This window comes from Bombus vancouverensis, chromosome 10 (genome assembly GCF_051014615.1).
Source record: "Bombus vancouverensis nearcticus chromosome 10, iyBomVanc1_principal, whole genome shotgun sequence".
NCBI lineage: Eukaryota > Metazoa > Arthropoda > Insecta > Hymenoptera > Apidae > Bombus > Bombus vancouverensis.
In genome coordinates this window covers 12,075,704-12,097,715 of record NC_134920.1, presented here as the reverse complement: position 1 = coordinate 12,097,715, position 22,012 = coordinate 12,075,704, and the positions used below count along the sequence as shown (strand labels likewise).

At 36.0% G+C, this 22,012-nt stretch overlaps 2 protein-coding genes and 1 long non-coding RNA gene across 3 annotated transcripts; 1 reads left to right on the top strand and 2 right to left on the bottom strand.

The window, feature by feature from the left end:
* Positions 1–2,778: 2,778 nt before the first annotated feature.
* On the bottom strand, positions 2,779–7,393 carry LOC117163756 (cytochrome P450 6k1-like). The gene is made up of 6 exons (XM_033346400.2): positions 7,274–7,393; positions 5,419–5,952; positions 4,815–5,186; positions 4,412–4,596; positions 4,010–4,298; positions 2,779–3,167 (listed from the first exon to the last, which is right to left on the bottom strand). Exons 2-6 carry the CDS (start codon positions 5,939–5,941, stop codon positions 2,989–2,991), a joined length of 1,548 nt encoding a protein of 515 aa, XP_033202291.2. The 5' UTR covers positions 5,942–5,952; positions 7,274–7,393; the 3' UTR covers positions 2,779–2,988.
* A 1,383-nt stretch (positions 7,394–8,776) lies between these two features.
* LOC117163757 (uncharacterized) lies at positions 8,777–19,865 on the bottom strand. The gene is made up of 11 exons (XM_076622275.1): positions 17,183–19,865; positions 16,360–16,731; positions 15,598–15,782; positions 15,196–15,484; positions 14,625–14,794; positions 14,477–14,552; positions 11,543–12,103; positions 10,960–11,331; positions 10,557–10,741; positions 10,165–10,453; positions 8,777–9,227 (listed from the first exon to the last, which is right to left on the bottom strand). The coding sequence occupies exons 1-11, from the start codon at positions 17,703–17,705 to the stop codon at positions 9,052–9,054; spliced, it is 3,198 nt and encodes a 1,065-aa protein (XP_076478390.1). The 5' UTR covers positions 17,706–19,865; the 3' UTR covers positions 8,777–9,051.
* Positions 13,093–14,099, top strand: LOC143303295 (uncharacterized). The gene is made up of 4 exons (XR_013059458.1): positions 13,093–13,233; positions 13,359–13,476; positions 13,707–13,826; positions 13,908–14,099. It is a non-coding gene; the product is annotated as an uncharacterized LOC143303295 (long non-coding RNA).
* Positions 19,866–22,012: the final 2,147 nt, after the last annotated feature.

The window sequence follows — 22,012 nt, the reverse complement described above, 5'->3', positions numbered from 1 at the left end:
CCCAGATGACTTCGTTTTTATTTGCCGTGAGAACCTGTGAGAGTCACGTGAATTTCAGACGAATACAGGCCGCAGATGTACACGGATTTGCTTCGATTTCGAGAAAATGGAGATGGAGGTGAAATTGAAGAGAAGCGGGGCCAAAGTTCAGAAAGTATTACTAGTTGAAATAGAATTGAAAAGTTAGTGTAATATGGGACCGATGATTATTCATAATTAAGAAAAATGTAAAGTAAGATTTTGGTAGAGAAAATCCTTGATATTTGTACATACACTAACATTTCCACGTTCTTCCTTTTCCTAATTTCCAGTCCTATTTAGTTGATTCAATAAAATCGACATTCCCAGGACACATTCGGTCCCATCAACCTAAAATCTCGAACGATCATTATGTTCTCCTATTATACTCTTCCTTAGTATCCTAATTTTACGTGCTTCGACTATTCCATGCGTTTGTAACGTCTAAAACACGATCATTTCGCGATGAACATTCACGTTCGCAATGGATATGTTTGTTTCTACACGGTAATACCTAAAAACGTATCTTCAATTCATCTTTCATTAGATTTACTAATGAGAAAATCATAGTTTCCTATATTTTATAATTACATAGTTTAATTAACGACTAAATAACTTTAAATTACGAGTTAACAATTTTTACATGTATAATGGAAACCGAAAAGGAAACCGATCGTCAGTTTTAGCGGTGAGACTGCTAGTAAAATGGCAGAGCAATATCAATTATCGAAATGCACCGATGTAAACGCTCTTTCGTGAATAATAATTTGCCTTCTAGAAAAGATTAATCTTAATCTTCGGATCGAATGTACTTCTATAAATTTTCAGAAACTTTTGTATCACGTACTTCGTTTGCTCGATATGTTTTCCTCCAAAGCTTTACCGAGATAAGATAGAGAAGAAACGAACGACGAAAATTAATGATATAGACACGAATATGTAAATTCTATGGCAAATTGGCGAAATATTTTCGTATAACTGTCAAGCTGAAGATGAGCATTTCGAATAGTAAACGATAGGTAAATATGAATAATTTATTTGAAGAGACACAACCGCGATATATCAACTCGATGAATTAACGTTGTAAGTAATATGTCACTGCGAAATATTTAATTAACTCGACAGGCTAGCAGCCTCTGGAGACTCCATAGATTACATTAGCTCCGAGTAGAAATGTTATTTTGTAATTAAAGCAACAGCTACCAGCGTGTCGTATGTTTATCATCTGGCTATGACTAATGAAACATTGTTTTCGACAAGGAGCAAGTTAATTAAACATGACGTTAAAAATTTGTAAACGTATGATTATTAATATAATGTAATTTCTAAACTCGAGTAAATTATTCTGGTTAAAATATGCAATCGTCAGAAAAAACGGAAGGAAGTTCCTAGCACTACGCTTCTCCTCGTGTTTCTCGTGTGCTATTTGAATTGCAAGTTCACGTGACTCCGAAAACCGAGTAAACGATAGATGTAAACTGAATGACGTTACGTTAACCCCTTCCCGTGCTTTAGCGAGTCAGACTCGCGATGAAGATTTTGGCGCAAATACGAATATCGCGAGTCTGACTCGCGACCAGATACTTGGGCCAAACTTAAACATAACAAGCCGAGCTCGCGGACTGTTTTTTCGCCCGTTACGATCGCGACTGAATGTTAGTTCCTGTCTACGAGCATCAGTCTGGTCTGTTTAGCGCGCGTCGATGTCTACCGCTTGGGCCAGAGTTTCGTCGAACTAAATGGCACGGGAAGGGGTTAAGATCAGTGTAGACGAATCGACGTGGCATCAATGTGATTTTATAACGATGACCTTGTGCGGTTTAGCAGATTAATATACTGTTCTCTGAGTTAATATAACTGCATCCAGATCTGGAAAATTATACTGATTCGAAGTCAGGGGAAGGAAAGTTTTCATTCGAAGAAATGGGTCGAGAGATGCGAATGGCGTACGAACAAAAACGGCTCTAGATGTATGTATAACGTATATTTACCTGGTGAAAAAGGATTATGGAACGGAGGACGTGAAATAACGGCTATGCTCGCTGGCGAGTTACTATCACAGATATTGTAAACGATGAATTGTATAGTTATTATGTGTGTAAAAGTATCGTGAAACAAATTCAAGCATGCCCGACGTTCGTAAGTATGTACGTACATACCTTGTTCGATTATGACGATCGATCGCTATTCTGCTCATATGATATTATATCGAACGAAGAAACGAAGAAGCTACCTCTTAATATTCGGAAGCTAACAAAAGCAAGACTATTAAAATCCCGCGCAGGTGTTCTCCGAAACTTACACTCGATAGCGTAGAATCGAGAATCAAGAAAATCATACTCGACCATTCGTGGATATTCGACGCTTCGCTCTAGAAACTGACACGATACAAATGATCAGAATGGGCAGAATTATGCCACAGATTACCGTGACTAATACGCGTATCGAACGCCATCGTCGAACAATGGCTACGAACAAGGTGCCGGGATACCGCATGGTATTCGCCATTCCAACTTGATTCTAAGGTGTCGTAATAATATATTACAGAGATTTAATTGTAAGTTAAGCGGCGGTCATGCACTGGCCACGTGGCGGCCAACCGGCCGATTAGTCTCTTTTGTAAATGAGAATAAGTGAATGAAATAAATATATACATGTGACCGCGTAAGTGAAACAAAATTAAATGTGTTTCCTCTGCATGCAATATTTTCCTCGCCAGGATACCACAAATTTACAGAAAGATAATTTCGTATTATCTAATACGATCAAATAAATCTAATTATTTTCAGATATTTGAAATTACAATTTTCGGGCATTTAGGATTACGATTATAAAATATACTTAATATCTAAAGAAATGAGGATGTTACTTGTTGAACTTCACCGATTCGGTAATAAAATATATCTAACTTATCACAAACAAAGCAAAAAATCGGTATGCATAACGCGATTCGTAAAACTTTAGCTTCGTCTAATCAGCAGCAGTGGTAATCTTTCGAATGTTGAGTTGTACTCCTCCTAAAGCTGTCGTGACGATTGTTTTGGGATCTAGGACCACTGAAGTTTTGGTTTTCTCACAAGGTGAAACTTCGTAGTCCTTCAAAATCTGTACGACTCCAAGTTTGGATTGCATGAGTCCCAATCGCATACCTGAAACGAAGAGTAAAAGAAAGAAATCATCAACAGAAAGTCTAAAGATACACATTGGTACTCGCATCTTTCTTATAATATGAATAACATGTTAAAGTAACATGAGTAGGATCTTAGTAAATTATCTATTTGGGAATGTGTGTTACAGTAGAACTCCATTTGTCTAATAATCATAAACTGTATGGATTTGTCTGATAATAGAACGTGGTAAACTGTACCAAATTCATATGTTTAATAGATAATGCCGTGCAATGCGTTGTTAAATATTTATTCACATTCTGGTAGTTTCTTCTCAACTACTGGTGCAAAAAGGAGATAAACTTCTGTTCGATTGTATTCGTCCGTTTTCAAATTTTCTAGTCGTCCCCTGTAACTGTAACATACTTCAGCATATAGCTGGTGATGTTTAATTTTACCGTATGCACGTTCTGCAGTCAAAAGAGATTTGAAAGCAGAGACGCAGGTTCCTTAATAAAAATATTCGTATGTAATAATAATATAAGAAGTAAGTAATATAAAATATAAAAGTGATTTCGCCATGTAACTACTGTGAGAAAGTGCCTGTTGTGATTAAGATTTCCACACATCGCATTTTGTAGATCTTATATAATGTGATTGCAAATCGTCCTACGTAAAAAATAAGTACCTTATCGTTAATAATATAGGTACAGTTTAAAGAAAGGAATACTGATCTTCACATGTATGTACCTATGTCCTTGAAGTATACATTTCTACACATATATGTATTTCATTTCGATTCTTTTAATACTACTTTCATACGATTGCCATCGATAGCTCTGGCGTTAAAGATATTGGAAAATATTGCGGAAAATTTTACTGACCAATACAGCCGCGGGGTCCCCCACCAAAGGGCAAGTAGGCGAAACTTGGCCTGGTACTTTTGGCTTCCTCGGTAAATCGGAGTGGATCGTATTTTTCCGGATTCGGGAAGTACCGCGAATCGTAGTGTAAACCCATTATCGAAATGAATATACCGATGCCTTTCTCTATCACCAGATCGGAATTAGGCACTTTGTAATCGGCAACGGTAACTCGATCCAAGTGTGCTGCAGATGGATATTTACGAAGAGTTTCAGAAATTACCATATCGAGGTATGGTAACGTCATAATCTGTGAAACATTATATTTCTTAGTATGTTTACAATTATATTACAACCCTTTTTCACATACTATCCATATGCCTCTCTCGTGTTTCTAATTTAATATTTTTGTAGTTGCCGTACCATATCGTATGTGATTTTGCCATCAGTTTTCGCCAGAGCATCGTGAATCTCTGCCCTAAGTGACTTCTGTATATCTGGGTTCATTGCAAGTTCGCGCAGTGTGAAAGAAATGGCTGTTGAAGATGTTTCAGTACCAGCAATAAGAAACATGATCGCTTGTGCCACTAAATCGTCACCCTCGAAGTCTGAAACATGAATATTAAACATCATCGCAAAAGTTCAGCAAAACGATCTAGTATATTTAGTACAATTGGAAAATAACTTGAAAGGAAATTATTTTTCGTCCGTTTCGTTGGGAGCTCACGAAATAAGAATGTGCATAAAATTATAATTCATAGATTTCTGACGATTCTTAAATAGCTTCATCGATAGAAGATAATAAAACATTGCAGCAAATACATACTGTAATCCTTCAAATGTTCGTCGTTCTTGTATGTTTTCCTGATCTCGATTAGCACATCGATGAGGTCATTCTTCTTCTGACCGGAATCGACTCGTTGTTCAATCACATCCCAGAAAACAGATCGGAAGAAGTTAGTTACGTTTTTTCTAAGTAACTTCGGCTTAAGATACTTGACTAACTGAGGCGAGAAGGATATGATATGTGACTCAATGTTACGATAGAAATTAGAATGGAAGATCTTCCTGCCATATTCACGGAACGGTGTTTTTGGATTCTTTATCGCACCTACTTTTAAGCCAAACGCAATACTACCGAACATATCGGTGATGAAATTCCCGCAAATATCCTTGAACTCGACTACTTTTCCATCGCCTGAAACAGATATTAGATTTCCTATGTTGTGTCTTGCATTATTGCATTTTTAATCAAGAAACGATTGTTGCAAAATTTGAAGTCTCTCGCATCAAGAGGATTGACTTTTAATTCTGTTAAACATTTTTCTTAAGTGAGAGTCATTGTTTTAAAAATATATATCGAACTAACAACAGTTTTATTATGTTATTTATTTATGTTATTATGTAAACGCACTGAAAAAGCGGTTTACCCTCCAAATGCAACGAATCGAGATACATTCCAAGATCGTCTGCGACCGCCAAAATTAAATCGAACATTATCTTCTGCTTTCCCGGGGTAAAAATCGGCGTCATCTTTGGCCTGAGAGATTTCCATCCTGGATTTCTCATCAGTATCATATTTGCGTATCCAATACGATCATCTTTCTCATCTGCAATCGCGTACCTATCAGGGAAATAATCGAAGTCTTTCACTAGCACGTGCTTCGCGAGTTCTGGATCGCGAATTAACAGGTGAGGTTTGTCGAAGGCGTAGAATCCCAGCAAAGGCAAACCTTTGCCGTTATCGTATACGTCCTTGAGAAATTCCGAGGCTGATTTTCTTGACAGAAGGCAGTCCATGATGTTGCCTACGAAAGGCGTAGGTGCAAGCTGTTTGATTCCTCGTTTCGACCAGTAGTTGAATTTACGAGTCATGTAGAGATAAGCGGCAACCATCAGGGTGGAAAGGATGAGGATGCCATCCAGACTCCAGTATAGCGTTAATAAGGCCATTTTAAATGAGTCTGAGAAGAAAAAATGTTTTTGTTGGTCTCAGAAGATAATATTTATCAGCACCTCTTGGATTGCGAATTATCGTGGATTTAGAGAAATGCAAAAGCTGGACAATATTTCGCGGAATGCTTCATTGTAATACAATCGTCCTCGAGACTCGTTACGCTTGCTTCTTATGTTGAGGGAAATCTAGGAGTCTACCTTCCCTTTAGTCGGATATTCTTTTTCTCAAACTCGACGCCACTCTGATACTGTGGTAAGAGGGAGGGCAAATGCTGAGGGGATGTACACACTCCGATCATTCAGCGACTACTTAGAGGATCGAACCTCGGTGACAAGGTTTATGGAACGTCGATTGGGGTATACATATCAGCAATAAGTTAATGTTGTAAATAATTTGCCCGGAGCGTCTAAAAATTCGACGTCACGTTTTCGTCGCAAACCTTGTACTTCGGTCAGCCCCCTGTTTGCATCTTGGGTATTGATATTTTATTTAATGAATGTAAAATAAACCATTATTTGTGTTTAATGTCATTCATAAAAATACGAAATTGCACAAATATCTGGAGGTCTGTTAACATACAATAAATGAAATATGTTATCATTCTCTGGTTAAAAAAAATCACTAATGTCAGTTGTTTTAAAATTTTAAGAACTTGTTGACCTATGACAAAACCTATTTTTTCAATTATTAATCTAGTAGGAACACTTTTTTAATGTTTTTATAAAGAACATGAAATATAATAATAGAATCGGCTTTCTGTTTGAACACAATTGTATATTATTTAATCAACGAGTAATTCGCTGGCACAGAGTATTGAATATTCTGGTCTCTCGCGTGGAATGATTCAAGATTAGAGTTTTCATCAAGGAGCGGAGAATATTAGAAAGGGAATACCATTTAAGAAAACTATATTCTATGAGATGGACATAGTTTGTTCAAATAGAAGAATAGATAAAACGTAAATGTAAATCATTTTCTCAAAAAGCATTTTAGTGAAAGTACAATGATTGTATCCGTGACTGATCTGTATAATGGTTCGGATTTGGTGGAATCTGCTTTCTTTTCCACGTGCATCCCCATTAATTAAAGACAAACAGTAAAATTTCGGTGTAATTAGGAAAATACTGCTCGATTAAAACTGAGTAAATAATTCAGAAAGGGAAGAAAAGGTAACATATTACACTTTACATAAGTTCGTGAAACAGAGTAGGGACACATTTGAATTTAATTTGCAAAATACAAGAGGAAGATTATCAGAAAATAATAGAAAAATAGAACAGATAATCTAATTCCGCGGTGTGTGTTGCAGTGAAAAATACCGTACGTACCGCTATGAAACGATTTCTTCACTAGTCACAGATGCCAAATAAAATAAGAAAATATTTCCGAAGCTTGTAATGTACATTACGAGAGTGAGCTTTGCATTGTCAGCTGTGATGGTATATACGTCTCATTTGTAATCTCCCCACTCTTGTAAAATTTACCGCTGAATCATTGCTAGCTGACAAAGTGCCATTTGCGAAAAATTCTCGCAGCAGATTTTAGCATCGAGCAAATGGTAAGAATTGGCATCTTAATTGGTAAGATAGTTTTTTCGAAGTAATCAGTTGTTTCTAATGTATAATAATCATCTCGGCGGTAATCTACTGCTTAATTCTCACACATTAAGAGACGTGTTATAAAATTTCTGCATTGGAAGCTCAATTGTCTCAATCGAATTGTATTTCCACACGTAAGGAGGTATAGATATTGGAAAGTTGCTTTCAATCACTTTCCTCTTTCCAGATCCGGAAAAATAAGCGGTACAAATTATACGGAATTGGGTCATATAAATGACAATATTCTCTAATTTCGCACAAAGGTATTTTTTACCATTTTTCCAACATGACCTAGAGTATATTTGCTTAAAGTACATAATCTAAAACATACATCATATCATCTATTATAACGAATAATCTTTCGCATAATTGAAAAAGTGTTATCAATGAAGTTGGAGGTTACAATGTATCAGCGTTATTTACCTGCTTAATAGCAAAAAGTGTCGTAATATAGGCAGTAATATTTTAGAAGTAACATACGTGATAATTTCATATTCAACCATCATTCTTGTTGTGAGGTGTCAAGTGAAATTACTAAAATCATTAAAAATGTACAAGTTATTAACAGGTGAATAATCTCAATTGCTAATAAATATTATGTAAAATGTAATCTGCAATTTGTTAAATTTTTAACCCGTCTATGGAAAGATATCTTTGGCTTAAATGCTTATTCCTTATACCGCTATTGTTACATGCTGAATTATTATCGAGCATGAGAGATACATATGGTATATTAGAATATATGTATGATTTAGATAATAAACAGTCTTTTTTATAGTTGAATGTGATCTTTCATTTAGCAAGGAATAAACGCAAAAGTCATGCCAACATTTTAATATCCAAAACCGTATATATGTGATTACCTTCTGACAAAAGTGACGCAGCCATGTGACATATATCTTTGTATGTTTTATTTAATCTGATTGCAAATTGTTCTACGTAAAACATATGTACCCTATCGCAATACTATCGTGTATAATCATAAGAAAAATCTCGCTACAATCGAACTACAATGTAGATATATAGTGGAAGTGCTGACAGGCAAAGGATGTTTTGGTAGAAAAAGTTAGTCGTTAGTTGCAAGTTAGTTGGAGTTAGTCACGAGCCGTGAGTTGTGACTTGAGAGTTGGATTCCGATTAGTTGTGTTATATTACTACATTAAGCTCTACTTAAATAATCATCGTTTCCCTGTTTCAATCACTGCAAATAAATCCATTAAATAAATAAAGTCATTATATAAGATTTCGTATTATTTAATATTACATTCGATATAAATTGACAATACATAGGTTCAGTTATTTTTAGATACATAAAATTATAATTATTGGACATTTACGATTACAATTTTAAAATATATTTGATACCTAAAGATCCATTTCTTCCGAGAAAGAAATGACGATTATACTTCGTGAAATTTGTCGATTCGGAAGTAAAATATATCTAACTTATCAAACAACAAAGCAGAAAATTGGAATGCATAACGCGATTCGCAAAACTTTAGCTTCGTCTAAACAGCGACAGTAGTCTTTCGAATGTTGAGATGTACTCCTCCTAAAGCTGTCGTGATGATTCCTTTGGGATCTAGGACAATTGGAGTTTTGGTCTTTTCACAAGGTGAAATTTCGTAGTCCTTCAAAATCTGTACGACTCCAAGTTTGGATTGCATGAGTCCCAATCGCATACCTGAAACGAAAAGTGAAAGATTAAGATTAAAAGTGACAGCCAACAGAATGTTTAAAGATACACGTTGCTACTTGCATCTTTTTTGTCATACCAGTGACAAGAATACAAACTTAATCAATTATCTATTCGGGAATGTGTGCTACGGTAGAAATCTATTTGTTTAATAATCATCAACTGTGTCAATATGTCTGATGGCAAAATTATTTCGTCTAGCAGGCCATACAGTGGAATGCGTTATTAAATATTTATTTACATTCTGGTAGTCTATTCTCAACTAGGTGTTAGCAAAGGAAATAAACTTCTGTTTGATTGTATTCTTCAGTTTTCTAACATACTTCGGCATATAGCTGGTGATGTTTAATTTTACCGTATGTACGTTCTGCAGTCAAAAGAGATTTGAAAGTAAAGAGATGCAGATTCCTTAACAAAAATGTTAGTATGTAATACTAATATAACAAGATATGTGAAAGTCAAACCAAATTTTTAACTGCTAATGCATCTAATTTGTCTACTTATTTTAGTTTTAATTTTATATTCGTTTGATTATGGCGAGGCAGGTCATGCACACAGTGTGATATTTCGAGCCGTGTAAAGATTCTTTAAAGATTGAGTGGGATAAAAGTAATTTCGCCATATAACTACTATGAGAAAGTGCCTGTTGAGATTAAAATTTCCACACGTCGCATTTTGTAGATCGTAAGTAATGAGATTGCAAATTGTCCTACGTTAAAACATAAATACCTTATCGTTAATAATGCAAGTACAGTTTAAAGAAACGAGTACTGATTTTCACATGTATGTACCTATGTCCTTGAAGTATACATTTCTACACATATATGTATTTCATTTCGATTCTTTTAATACTACTTTCATACGATTGCCATCGATAGCTCTGGCGTTAAAGATATTGGAAAACATTGCGGAAAATTTTACTAACCAATGCAGCCGCGGGGTCCCCCACCAAAGGGCAAGTAGGCGAAACTTGGCCTGGTACTTTTGACTTCCTCGGTAAATCGGAGTGGATCGTATTTTTCCGGATCCGGGAAGTACCGCGAATCGTAGTGCAAACCCATGATCGAAATGAATATTGGGGTGCCTTTCTCTATCACCAGATCAGAATTAGGCACTTTGTAATCGGCAAGGGTAAGTCGATCCATGTATGCTACAGCTGGATATTTACGAAGACTTTCAGAAATTACCATATCGAGGTATGGTAGTGTCGTAATCTGTAAAACGTTATATTTCTTAGAATGTTTACAACTATATAATAACCCCCTTCACATACTGTTCATTTGCGTTTCTAAATTAATGTTTTTGTAGTTGCCGTACCATATCGTATGTGATTTTGCCATCAGTTTTCTCTAGAGCATCCTGAATCTCTGCCCTAAGCGTCTTCTGCACATCTGGGTTCACTGCAAGTTCGTGCAGTGTGAAAGACATGGTAGTAGAAGATGTTTCGAAACCAGCAGCAAATAATATGGCCGCTTGTGCCAATAAATCGTCACCATCGAAATCTGAGACATGCAAATTAAACATCATCGCAAAAGTTCAGCAAAACGATCTAGCATATTTAGTACAATTGGAAAATAACTTGAAAGGAAATTATTTTTCGTCCGTTTCGTTGGGAGCTCACGAAATAAGAATGTGCATAAAATTATAATTCATAGATTTCTGGCGATTCTTAAATAACTTCATCGATAGAAGATAATAAAACATTGCAGCAAATACATACTGTAATCCTTCAAATTTTCGTCGTTCTTGTATGTCTTCCTGATCTCGATTAGCACATCGATGAGGTCATTCCTCTTTTGACCGGAAGCGACTCGTTGTTCAATCACATCCCAGAAAACAGATCGGAGGAAGTTAGTCGCTTTTTCTCCAAAGAACTTCGGTTTGAGATACTTGGCTAACTGAGGCGAGAAGGATATGATAAGTGACTCCATGTTACGATGGAAACTAGAATGGAAGATCTTCCTGCCATATTCACGGAACGGTGCTTTTGGATTCTCCAACGAACCTAGTTTTAAGCCAAACGCAGTGCCACCGATCATATCGGTGGTGAAATTCGCGCAAATATCCTTGAACTCGACTACCTTTCCATCGCCTGAATCAGATATTAGATTGCCATTGTTGCAGTTTTAGTCACGAAACAATAGTTGCAAAATTTGAAGTCTCTCGCATCAAGAGAATTGACTTTTAATTTTGTTAAACACTTCTATTAAGTGAGAATCATTGTTTCAAAAATATATATTGATCTAACAACAGTTTCTCATGTTAATCTATTATTATGTAAATGCACTATAAAAGCGGTTTACCCTCCAAATGCAACGAATCCAGATGCTTTCCAAGATCGTCAGCTGCTACTAACATTATATCGAACATTTTCTTCAGCTTGCCCGGGGTAAAAGCCGGCGTCATCTTTGGCCTAAGAGATTTCCATCCCGGATTTTTCATCAGGACCACATTTGCGTATCCAAAACGATCATCTTTCTCATCTGCAGTCGCGTACTTATCAGGGAAATAGTCGAAGTCCTTCACTAGAACGTACTTCACGAGTTCTGGATCGCGAACTAAGAGGTAAGGTTTGTCGAAGACGTAGAATCCCAGCAAAGGCAAACCTTCGCCGCAATCGTATACGTCCTTGACAAATAGTGAGCCCGATTTTCTTGATAGGAGACAGTCCATAAAGTTGCCTACGAAAGGCATAGGTGCGAGCTGTGTGATTCCTCGTTTCGGCCAGTGGTTGAATTTACGAGTCATGTAGAGATAAGCGGCAACCATCAGGGTCGAAAGGATGAGGATGCCATCCAGACTCCAGTATAGCGATAATAACGCCATTTTAGATGAGCCTGACAAGAAAGAATGTTTTTGTTGGTCTCAGAAGATAATATTTATCAGCACCTCTTGGATTGCGAATTATCATGGATTTAGAGAAATGCGAAAGCTCGACAATATTTCGTGGAACGCTTCGTGGTAATACAATCACTCTGGATACTCGTCACGTTTGCTTCTTATGTTGAGGGAAATGTAGACGTCCACTCTCCCTTTGGTCGGATATTCTTTATCCGAAAGTCGACGCCACTCTGATACTGCGGAACGAGGGAAGGTGACTGGTAAGGGGGTGTACGCATCTCGACCACCCAGCGGATACCTAGAGGATCGTGTCTCGGTGACAAGGTTTACGATACATCGATTGGGGTATTCGTATCGGCAACTAGTTAATGTTGTAAGACATTGGCATCGTCTCATAATTTGCAACTTCGTTCATAAAAATACGAAACTCCACTAACATTTGCGCGTTTAGTAATATAATTAATGTATTATTTTATTGGTCTTTGATATTAAAAAAAATCACTAGTATGTGTCCTCCTAAAGTCTTCCGTTTTCTTACTTAGGAACTTTAAGAATATTTTTAATCCGTGACAGAAGTACAATGATTGTATCCGTGACTGATCCGTATAATCGTTCGGATTTGGTGGACTCTGCTTCCTTTTCCACGTGCATGCCCATTAATTGAATACAAACAGTAAAATTTCGGTGTAATTCGGCAAATATTGCTCGATTAGAACTGAGTAAATAATTCAGAAAGGGAAGAAAAGGTAACATATTACACTTTACATAAGTTCGTGAAACAGAGTAGGAACACATTTGAATCTAATTTGCAAAATAAAAGAGGAAAATTACCAGAAAATAATAGAAAAATAGAACAGATAATCTAATTCCGCGGTGTGTGTTGCAGTGAAAAATACCGTACGTACCGCTATGAAACGATTTCTTGACTAGTCACAAGCACTATAAGGTAACAGATACCAAATAAAATAAAAAAATATTTCCGAAGCTTGTAATGTACATTACGAGAGTGAGCTTTGCATTGTCCGCTGTGATAGTGTATACGTCTCATTTGTAGTCTCCCCTCTCTTGTGAAATATTACCACTGAATCATTGCTTGTTGACAAAGTGCCATTTGCGAAAAATTCTCGCAGCAGATTTTAGCATCGAGCAAATGGTAAGAATTGGCATCTTAACTGGTAAGATAGTTTTTTCGAAGTAATCAGTTGTTTGTAATGTATAATTAACATCTCGGCCATTATTCACACATTACGAGACATATTATAAAATTTCTATCCACAGCACCAACATTTTGAATATTATACAATTATCGTAAAGAAGTATTTCGACCAATGGTTTCCATGGAATGAGACAATGAAAAAATTGCATAGAAAACTGAATTTTCACAATCAGCAACAAGGTATAGATATTGGAAAGTGTCTTTTTATCACATTCCCATTTCTAGACAATGCGGGACAAATAGCAGGACAAATTAGAAGGGTTTGGGTCATATAAATGTCAATAATCTATAATTTCGCGCAAAGATATTTTTTACCATATTTCCATCATGACCTAGAGCATATCTGCTTAAATTACATATTCTAGAACATATATTATATCATCTATTACAACGAATTATCTTTTGCATAGTTGAAAAGGTGTTATCGATGAAGATAGAGGCAGCGGTGTAACCTCGGCGTTATTCACCTGCATAATAATAAAAAATACAGTAATATAGGCAGGTAGTAATATTTTAGAAATAGAACTAACGTAAGTGATAATTTCATATTCAACCATAATTCAAATTCGTGAAATTACTAAAATTAATAAAAATGTACAAATTATTAACAGGTGAATAATCTCCATTGCTAATAAATACTATGGAGGTTCTCAATTACGAAGTTATCCAGGAGATTTAGAGTCAGATTTCACAGAAAAATTTCTACGACTTATTGCTCCATTCATCGCTCAATAAATATTTGTAAAATGTATTGATAAATAATGTTAGGAATGTAATCTAATTAAAAAAATTAAAGAAAAAAATTTTTGTTCTATATTTTCTATATTCTATATTATATAATGGAAGTGCTGACAGGCAAAGGATCTTTTGGAGAACGTTAGTCGTTAGTTAGTTGCAAGTTAGTTGGAGTTAGTCACGAGCCGTGAGTTGTGACTTGAGAGTTGGATCTCGATTAGTTGTGTTATATTACTACATTAAGCTCTACTTAAATAATCATCGTTTCCCTGTTTCAATCACTGTAAATAAATCCATTAAATAAATAAAGTCATTATATGAGATTTCGTATTATTTAATATTACATTCGATATAAATTAACGATACATAAGTTCAGTTATTTTTAGATACATAAAATTATAATTATTGGACATTTACGATTACAATTTTAAAATATATTTAATACCTAAAGATTCATTTCTTCCGAGAAAGAAATGACGATTATACTTCGTGAACTTCGTCGATTCGGAAGTAAAATATATCTAACTTATCACAAACAAAGTAGAACATTGGAATGCATAACGCGATTCGCAAAACTTTGGCTTCGTCTAAACAGAGGCAGTAGTCTTTCGAATGTTGAGATGTACTCCTCCTAAAGCTGTCGAGATTACTGCATTGGGATCTGTAACTATTGGAATTTTGGTTTTTTCACAAGGTGAAATTTCGTAGTCCTTCAATATCTGTACGATTCCAAGTTTGGCTTGCATGAGTCCCAATCGCATACCTGAAACGAAAAGTGAAAGATTAAGATTAAAAGTAACAGCCAACAGAATGTTTAAAGATACACGTTGCTACTTGCATCTTTTTAGTCATACCAGTGACAAGAATACAAACTTAATCAATTATCTATTCGGGAATTTGTGCTACATCGCATTTTGTAGATCTTAATTAATAAGATTGCAAATTGTCCTATGTTAAAAAATAAATGCCTTATCGTTAATAATGCAAGTACAGTTTAAAGAAACGAATACTGATTTTCACATGTATGTACCTATGTCCTTGAAGTATACATTTCTACACATATATGTATTTCATTTCGATTCTTTTAACTCTACTTTCATACGATTGTCATCGATAGCTCTGGCGTTAAAGATATTGGAAAATATTGCGGAAGATTTTACTAACCAAGGCAGATGCGGGGACCCGCACCAAAGGGCAAGTAGGCGAAACTTGGCCTGGTACTTTTGACTTCCTCGGTAAATCGGAGTGGATCGTATTTTTCCGGATCCGGGAAGTACCGCGAATCGTAGTGCAAACCCATGATCGAAATGAATATTGGGGTGCCTTTCTCTATCACCAGATCGGAATTAGGCACTTTGTAATCGGCAAGAGTAACCCGATTCAAGTTTGGTACAGATGGATATTTACGAAGAGTTTCAAAAAGTACCATATCCAGATATGGTAGCGTCGTAATCTGTAAAACATTATATTTCTTAGTATGTTTAGAACTATATTATAACCTCTTTCACATACTATTGCTTGAAACACTCTCGTGTTTCTACGTTAATATTTTTATAGTTGGCGTACCATATCGTATGTGATTTCACCATCAGTTTTCTCTAAAGCATCCAGAATCTCTTTCCTAAGTGTCTGCTGTACATCTGAGTTCCTTGCAAGTTCGTACAGTGTGAAAGACATGGTAGCAGCAGACGTTTCAAAACCAGCAGCAAAAAATATGGCCGCTTGTGCCACTAAATCGTCACCCTCGAAGTCTGGAACATGCATATTAAACATCATCGGAAAAGTTCAGCAAATCGATCTATTATATTTAGTACGATTGGAAAATGACTTGAAAGTAAATTAGCAAATATAGATATTTGGGCATAATTTTCAATTTGTGACATGAATATAATTATATTGGAAGAAGTAGTGATGTCATTGATATACAGGGTGGTTGGTAACTGGTGGTACAAGCGGAAAGGGGGTGATTCTACGCGAAAAAAGAAGTCGAAAATATAAAATAAAAATTTTTCGTTCGAGGCTTTGTTTTCGAGAAGATCGACTTTGAATTTTCGCTCAGTACGCACTTTATCACGTCTCGTTATAACGGCCCTCACTGTAGATTTTTAAAAAAATTAAAAAAAAAATTAAAGAAAAAATTTTTATTCTATATTTTCGACTTCTTTTTCCCCGTAGAATTACCCCCTTTCCGCTTGTACCATCAGTTACCAACCACCCTGTATATGAAATCGTAATTCACAGAGTTCGTTATTCGAAATTTCTGATTTTCGACGATTGATACATAATTTCATTAATAGAAATTAGTAAAATATTGCAGCAAATACATACTGTAATTCTTCAACCTTTCGTCGCTCTTGTATGTCTCCCTGATCTCTGCCAGCACATCAATGAGATCATTCCTCTTTTGTTTCGAATCGACTCGTTGTTCAATTACATCCCAGAAAACAGATCGGAGGAAGTTAGTCGCTGCTTTTCCAAAGAACTTCGGTTTAAGGTACTTGGATAACTGAGGCATGAAGGTTATGGTAAGGAACTCCATGTTACGTTGGTAATTAGCATCAAAGATCCTCCTGCCACATTCACGGAACGGTGTTTTTGGATTCTCCAACGAATTTAGTTTTAAGCCAAACGCAATGCCACTGATCATGTCGGTGGCGAAGCTCGCGCAAATATCTTTGAACTCTATTGCTTTTCCATCGCCTGAAAGAGATATTAGATTTCCTATGATGTGACTAGCATTGTTGCATTTTTAATCAAGAAACAATAGTTGCAAAATTTGAAGTCTCTCGCATCAAGAGAATTGACTTTTATTTTGTTAAACATTTCTATTAAATAAGAATAATTATTTTAAAAATATACAGGGTGGTTGGTAACTGGTGGTTCAAGCGGAAAGGGGGTGATTCTGTCATGTGCACTTTATCACGTCTCGTTATAACGGATCTCACTGTAGATCGTTGTCTCGATGGAAAAATTTAAAAAAAAAGAAAAATTAAAAAAAAATTTTTATTCTATATTTTCGACTTCTTTTTTCGCGTAGAATCATCCCCCTTCCGCTTGTGCCACCAGTTACCAACCACCCTGTATATTGAGCTAACAACAATTTCACATATTCCATCTATTATTAAGTAAATGCACTAAAAATGCGGCTTACCCTCCAAATGCAGCGAATCGAGATACTTTCCGAGGTCGTCAGCGATCATCGCCATTAATATGAACATCTTCTTTAGCTTTCCCGGGGTAAAAATCGGCGTCATTTTTGGCCTGAGAGATTTCCATGCTGGATTTTTCATCAGTATCATATTTGCGTATCCAAGACGATCATTTTTCTCATCCGCAGTCGCGTACCTGTCAGCGAAATACTCAAAATCCTTCACTAGAATGTGCTTCGCGAGTTCTGGATCGCGAACTAACAGGCAAGGTTTGTGGAAGATGTAGAAACCTAACAAAGGCAAATCTTTGTCATAATTGTATGCATCACTGAGAAATTGTGCGCCCGATTTTTTTGACAGTATGCAGTCCATGAAGTTGCCTACGACGGGCGTAGGTTTAAGTTGTATGATTCCTCGTTTAGACCAGTAATTGTATTTCCGAATTACGAACAAATAAGCGGCAACCAACAGGGACGAAAAGATGAAGATGCCACACAGAGACCAGTATAGCGTTAATAACGCCATTATAAATAAGCCTGACAGGAAAACTGATCAGGAGTGGTTGGACTGATGATAAGACTTGGTTAACGAATTAAAATATTCACTGTGTTTCAACAACTTCGTATATATAGATAGTTACGCGCTGTACGTGTAGATATAAGTTAGACTTGCGACTGATTAATGAATAGAAAAGCAGTCAAGAGATGTTTCCTAATCTAAGGATGATGAATCAATGAATTTCGGCGATGATGTTGTAGCGGAGGAAAGCTATTGATGGGTGTGTCCGATGCGCGGAACCATCGGATTCGTTGATGGCAGTTTGACTGAAAAAGTGAGGGCAACAGTCATTGCTTCTAATTGGCGAAGGAAAAGTTTGGTGGGTAAGGAAAGTCTAGTCGCCGCGGAAAGAAGGCTAACAGGAGAGCCAAGTTTTTCCTAAGTTCCCGGAGTGGACAATAAATTTAAGGAACATTTCACCTAATAAGATACTTGCTTGGTCTAAAGAATCTTAACTATGAAAATGCCAAGATTTATAGTGGGTCCTAAAGATTATAAGGGTGTGTAGACATCTGATTTGTGTAGGGAGGCACCTAACGTTACATACAGAAAATACAAAAGCTAGATAATATTTCGCGGAATGTTTCATTGTAATAAATCGTTCTCGAAACTCGTTACGCTTGCTTCTTATGTTGAGGGAAATGTAAGCCTTTACCTTCTCTTTAGTCGGATATTCTTTTTCTCGAAGTCGACGCCACTCTGATACTACGGTACGAGGAAGGGCAAGTGCTAAGGGGGTGTACGCACACCGATCACTTAGTGGTTACCTGTATCGGGCCTCGGTGATAAGGTTTACGATACGTCGAATGGGCTATTCGTATCGGTAACTAGTTAATATTGTTAGAAATTTGCCTCGTCTCATCCGATATTCCGATGTTTTTGCCGTAAACTTCGTACTTTGGACCGGCCGTCGTTCGCATTCTAGGGCTTGTGACCGCTGTATATGGTAAAAATCGCCATAACAATTAAAAATTCATGAATGAAAATTAGATTCATGAGTATCCATGGTGAAACACTTGCTATAATATTCTGTCCTATGAGTGCAAAATAAACCTTCATTTATATGTAACTTCCTTCATAAAAATACGAAACTCCACAAAAATTTGCAAGTCTATTAACATGTAATTAATGTATTTATTACATCCGCTAAGTTTTTACGTAAATCAGAATCTATTGCTTGGTCGAGGCGGCCATTATCTGTCCAAATGTAATTAGTAATAATCCTTAAGAACTGTCACGAAACAAAGCATTCGTATTGTACCATTAGGACCCTTAATTGTTACAAGACATATTCAAGTCGAGACGTTCCTTATGATTATTGTTACATCAGGTAAAAATGGGAAAGTCGCGTTTTCCCATTTTCAACGGTCATTTCCACCCGCAAGCGACCGATGGTGGAGCGACCAACACCCAGCAATAGTTTTCCTCTGCGACAGCATCATCACCGAACTTTACTTTTCTATCTTTTGATCATTCAACAGGCGTTCGACAAAGTGTGGCACGAAAGACTTTTATTCAAACTAAAGAAAATCCTACCACACATTCACTACTCCATCTTAATATTATATCTAACCAATAAGCCGTTCATGATTAAATACTTAGACGCTATAACCGCAACATTTGCAATAGAAGCTGGCATATCTGCCGATTTACCAAGTTTAACACCTTAACCTGCAACTACGAGCATAGCCCGTAGTACGATGATCGGTCCAAACGTAAATATTACGGGCATAGCTCGTAGTACGATGATCGGATCAAACATAATATATAATATAATATATAATAACTTGTTTTCGTTTTCGGCGCAAAATTCTCGAACATAAATCGTAGATTAAGGGGTTAACAGAGATAACCATAGCGATATTTTCTAATGCTAATACAGCTTTACTAGCATCCTACTCAGACCCGATAATTGCCTCCTCTCCTCTCCAGCGAGGTCTCGACTCTATGGAAAAGTGGTACCAGAGATGGTGCTTCAAAAGAAATGAAAATAAATCCAGTTATATAACCTTCACGCTGCGAAAACCAACCTGTTCACAGGTGATCATAAGTAATTTAATTTCAATATTTTAATTTCGAACAAAGATTCCGTCAGATATCTGGACATGATTCTGAACAGAAGAACGACATGGAAACGACACATCGTTAATAAATCAAAACAACCTAAATCAAAATGTAAAAAATTCTAGTGGCTCATTGGAAAACGTTCCAACTTAAACGTGCAGAATAAATTAATGCTTTATAAGATCGTATTAAAACCTGTTTGGACCTAATTCCTACATAAAAATTCTTCAATGATTCCAATCGAAATCTCTGAGATCCTTAATAGATGCACCTTTGTATGATACACAGTTAAAGAAGAAATATCCAAATGTAATAATAGATATAACATGAGAGTTAACAACCACCAAAACCTACTAGTTACTCAATTATTTGACACAACGGATCAGATTCGCAGGCTAACAGGACATTACCCTTTAGATTTAAGCATTAGAGTGAACTAGAATCAAACATACGATAAACACTTATTAAACACGACATAGTACCACGCCAGAATAGTTTACTTCTAATTCACAATGAAAATTGATTGTAGTCAACTTCCAAACAAAAGAAAAACAAAAATATTTTGATCATTCAACATCTTTTAACCGGTTTTTCGTGCGTAGACCAGTCAATATTTTTATCATCATCATCAGTCATCTGTTTATCTTGTATCTAAGCACACCGAATGTAAATATTTATGCCTACAAAGTTTTTAGAATAAAGTGTATATTGTAACCTGTCACATCAATGTTATGATCAGTTCAACCATCTCTACTATCTTAAACAAAACAGAGATTCGATCATTTTATAATATCGATGAACTAATCCTAACGGGAATTTATTGGCACCCCATTAGCACGCTTCCTCGTGATCGCGTCTCCCCACGAACAGTCGAAAAGTATTATTTTATTGAGCTTTGATCTTTAAAAAATCATTAATGTGTGTTCTCCTAAAGTATTTCGTTCTTTTATTTAGGAACTTTAAGAAATTGTTGAACCATGACAAAATTTATTTTAGCAATTATTCATGCAATACACGTGGAACACGTCATTTCTGATGTTTCATTAAAGAAGAGGAAATTGCTTGAATCTTCTTTCCAGAACTCAATTGTATATCATTTAATCGATTAATGGATTACTGGTGCAAAATGTTGAATATTGTAGCGTCTCACGTGCAATGGTTCGAGATTAGAGTTTTAATCAAGGAATGGAGATCATTAGGAAAGGATGACCATTCAAGAAAACTATATTCTATGAGATGGACATAGTTTGTTCAAATAGAAGAATAGATAAAACGTAATTGTAAATTATTTTCTCAAAAAGCATTTTAGTGAAAGTACAATGATTGTATCCGTGACTGATCCGTATAATCGTTCGGATGTGGTGGACTCGGCTTCCTTTTCCACGTGCATGCCCATTAATTAAAGACAAACAGTAAACTTTGGGGGTAATTAGGAAAATACTGTTCGATTAAAACTGAGTACATGATTCAGAAAAGGAAGAAATGGTACATAAGTTCGTGAAACAGAGTAGGAATACATTTGAATCTAATTTGCAAACTAAAAGAGGAAAATTATCAGAAAATAATAGAAAAATAGAACAGATAATCTAATTCTGCGGCGTGTGTTGCAGTGAAAAATACCGTACGTACCGCTATGAAACGATTTCTTCACTAGTCACAGATGCCAAATAAAATAAGAAAATATTTCCGAAGCTTGTAATGTACATTACGGGAGTGAGCTTTGCATTGTCAGCTGTGATAGTATATATGTCTCATTTGTAGTCTCCCCTCTCTTGTGAAATTTACCGCTGAATCATTACTTGCTGACAAAGTGCCATTTGCGAAAAATTCTCGTAGCAAATTTTACCATCGAGAAAATGGTAAGAATTGGCATTTTACCTAGTAAGATAGTTTTTTCGAAGTAATCAGTTGTTTCTAATGTATAATAATCATCTCGGCGGTAATCTACTGCTTAATTTTCACACATTAAGAGACGTGTTATAAAATTTCTGCATTGGAAGCTCAATTTTCTCAATCGAATTGTATTTTCACACGTAAGGAGGTATAGATATTGGAAAGTTGCTTTCAATCACTTTCCTCTTCCCAGATCCGAACAAATAAGCGGTACAAATTATACGGAATTGGGTCATATAAATGACAATATTCTCTAAAGGTATTTTTTACCATTTTTCCAACATGACCTAGTATATTTGCTTAAAGTACATATTCTA

What these genes read in the sequence shown, in the direction of transcription:
- LOC117163756 (XM_033346400.2), bottom strand. Translation starts at nt 5,941, where the DNA reads ATGGCCTTATTAACGCTATACTGGAGTCTGGATGGCATCCTCATCCTT. An exon ending in CGAACATTTGAAGGATTACA is followed by an intron (nt 4,597 to 4,814) that starts GTATGTATTTGC and finishes TTCATGTTTCAG; the next exon opens with ACTTCGAGGGTGACGATTTA. An exon ending in GCAAAATCACATACGATATG is followed by an intron (nt 4,299 to 4,411) that starts GTACGGCAACTA and finishes AATGTTTCACAG; the next exon opens with ATTATGACGTTACCATACCT.
- LOC117163757 (XM_076622275.1), bottom strand. Translation starts at nt 17,705, where the DNA reads ATGGCGTTATTAACGCTATACTGGTCTCTGTGTGGCATCTTCATCTTT. An exon ending in GTGAAATCACATACGATATG is followed by an intron (nt 15,485 to 15,597) that starts GTACGCCAACTA and finishes AATGTTTTACAG; the next exon opens with ATTACGACGCTACCATATCT. An exon ending in GGGACCCCGCGGCTGCATTG is followed by an intron (nt 9,228 to 10,164) that starts GTTAGTAAAATT and finishes TTTTCGTTTCAG; the next exon opens with GTATGCGATTGGGACTCATG.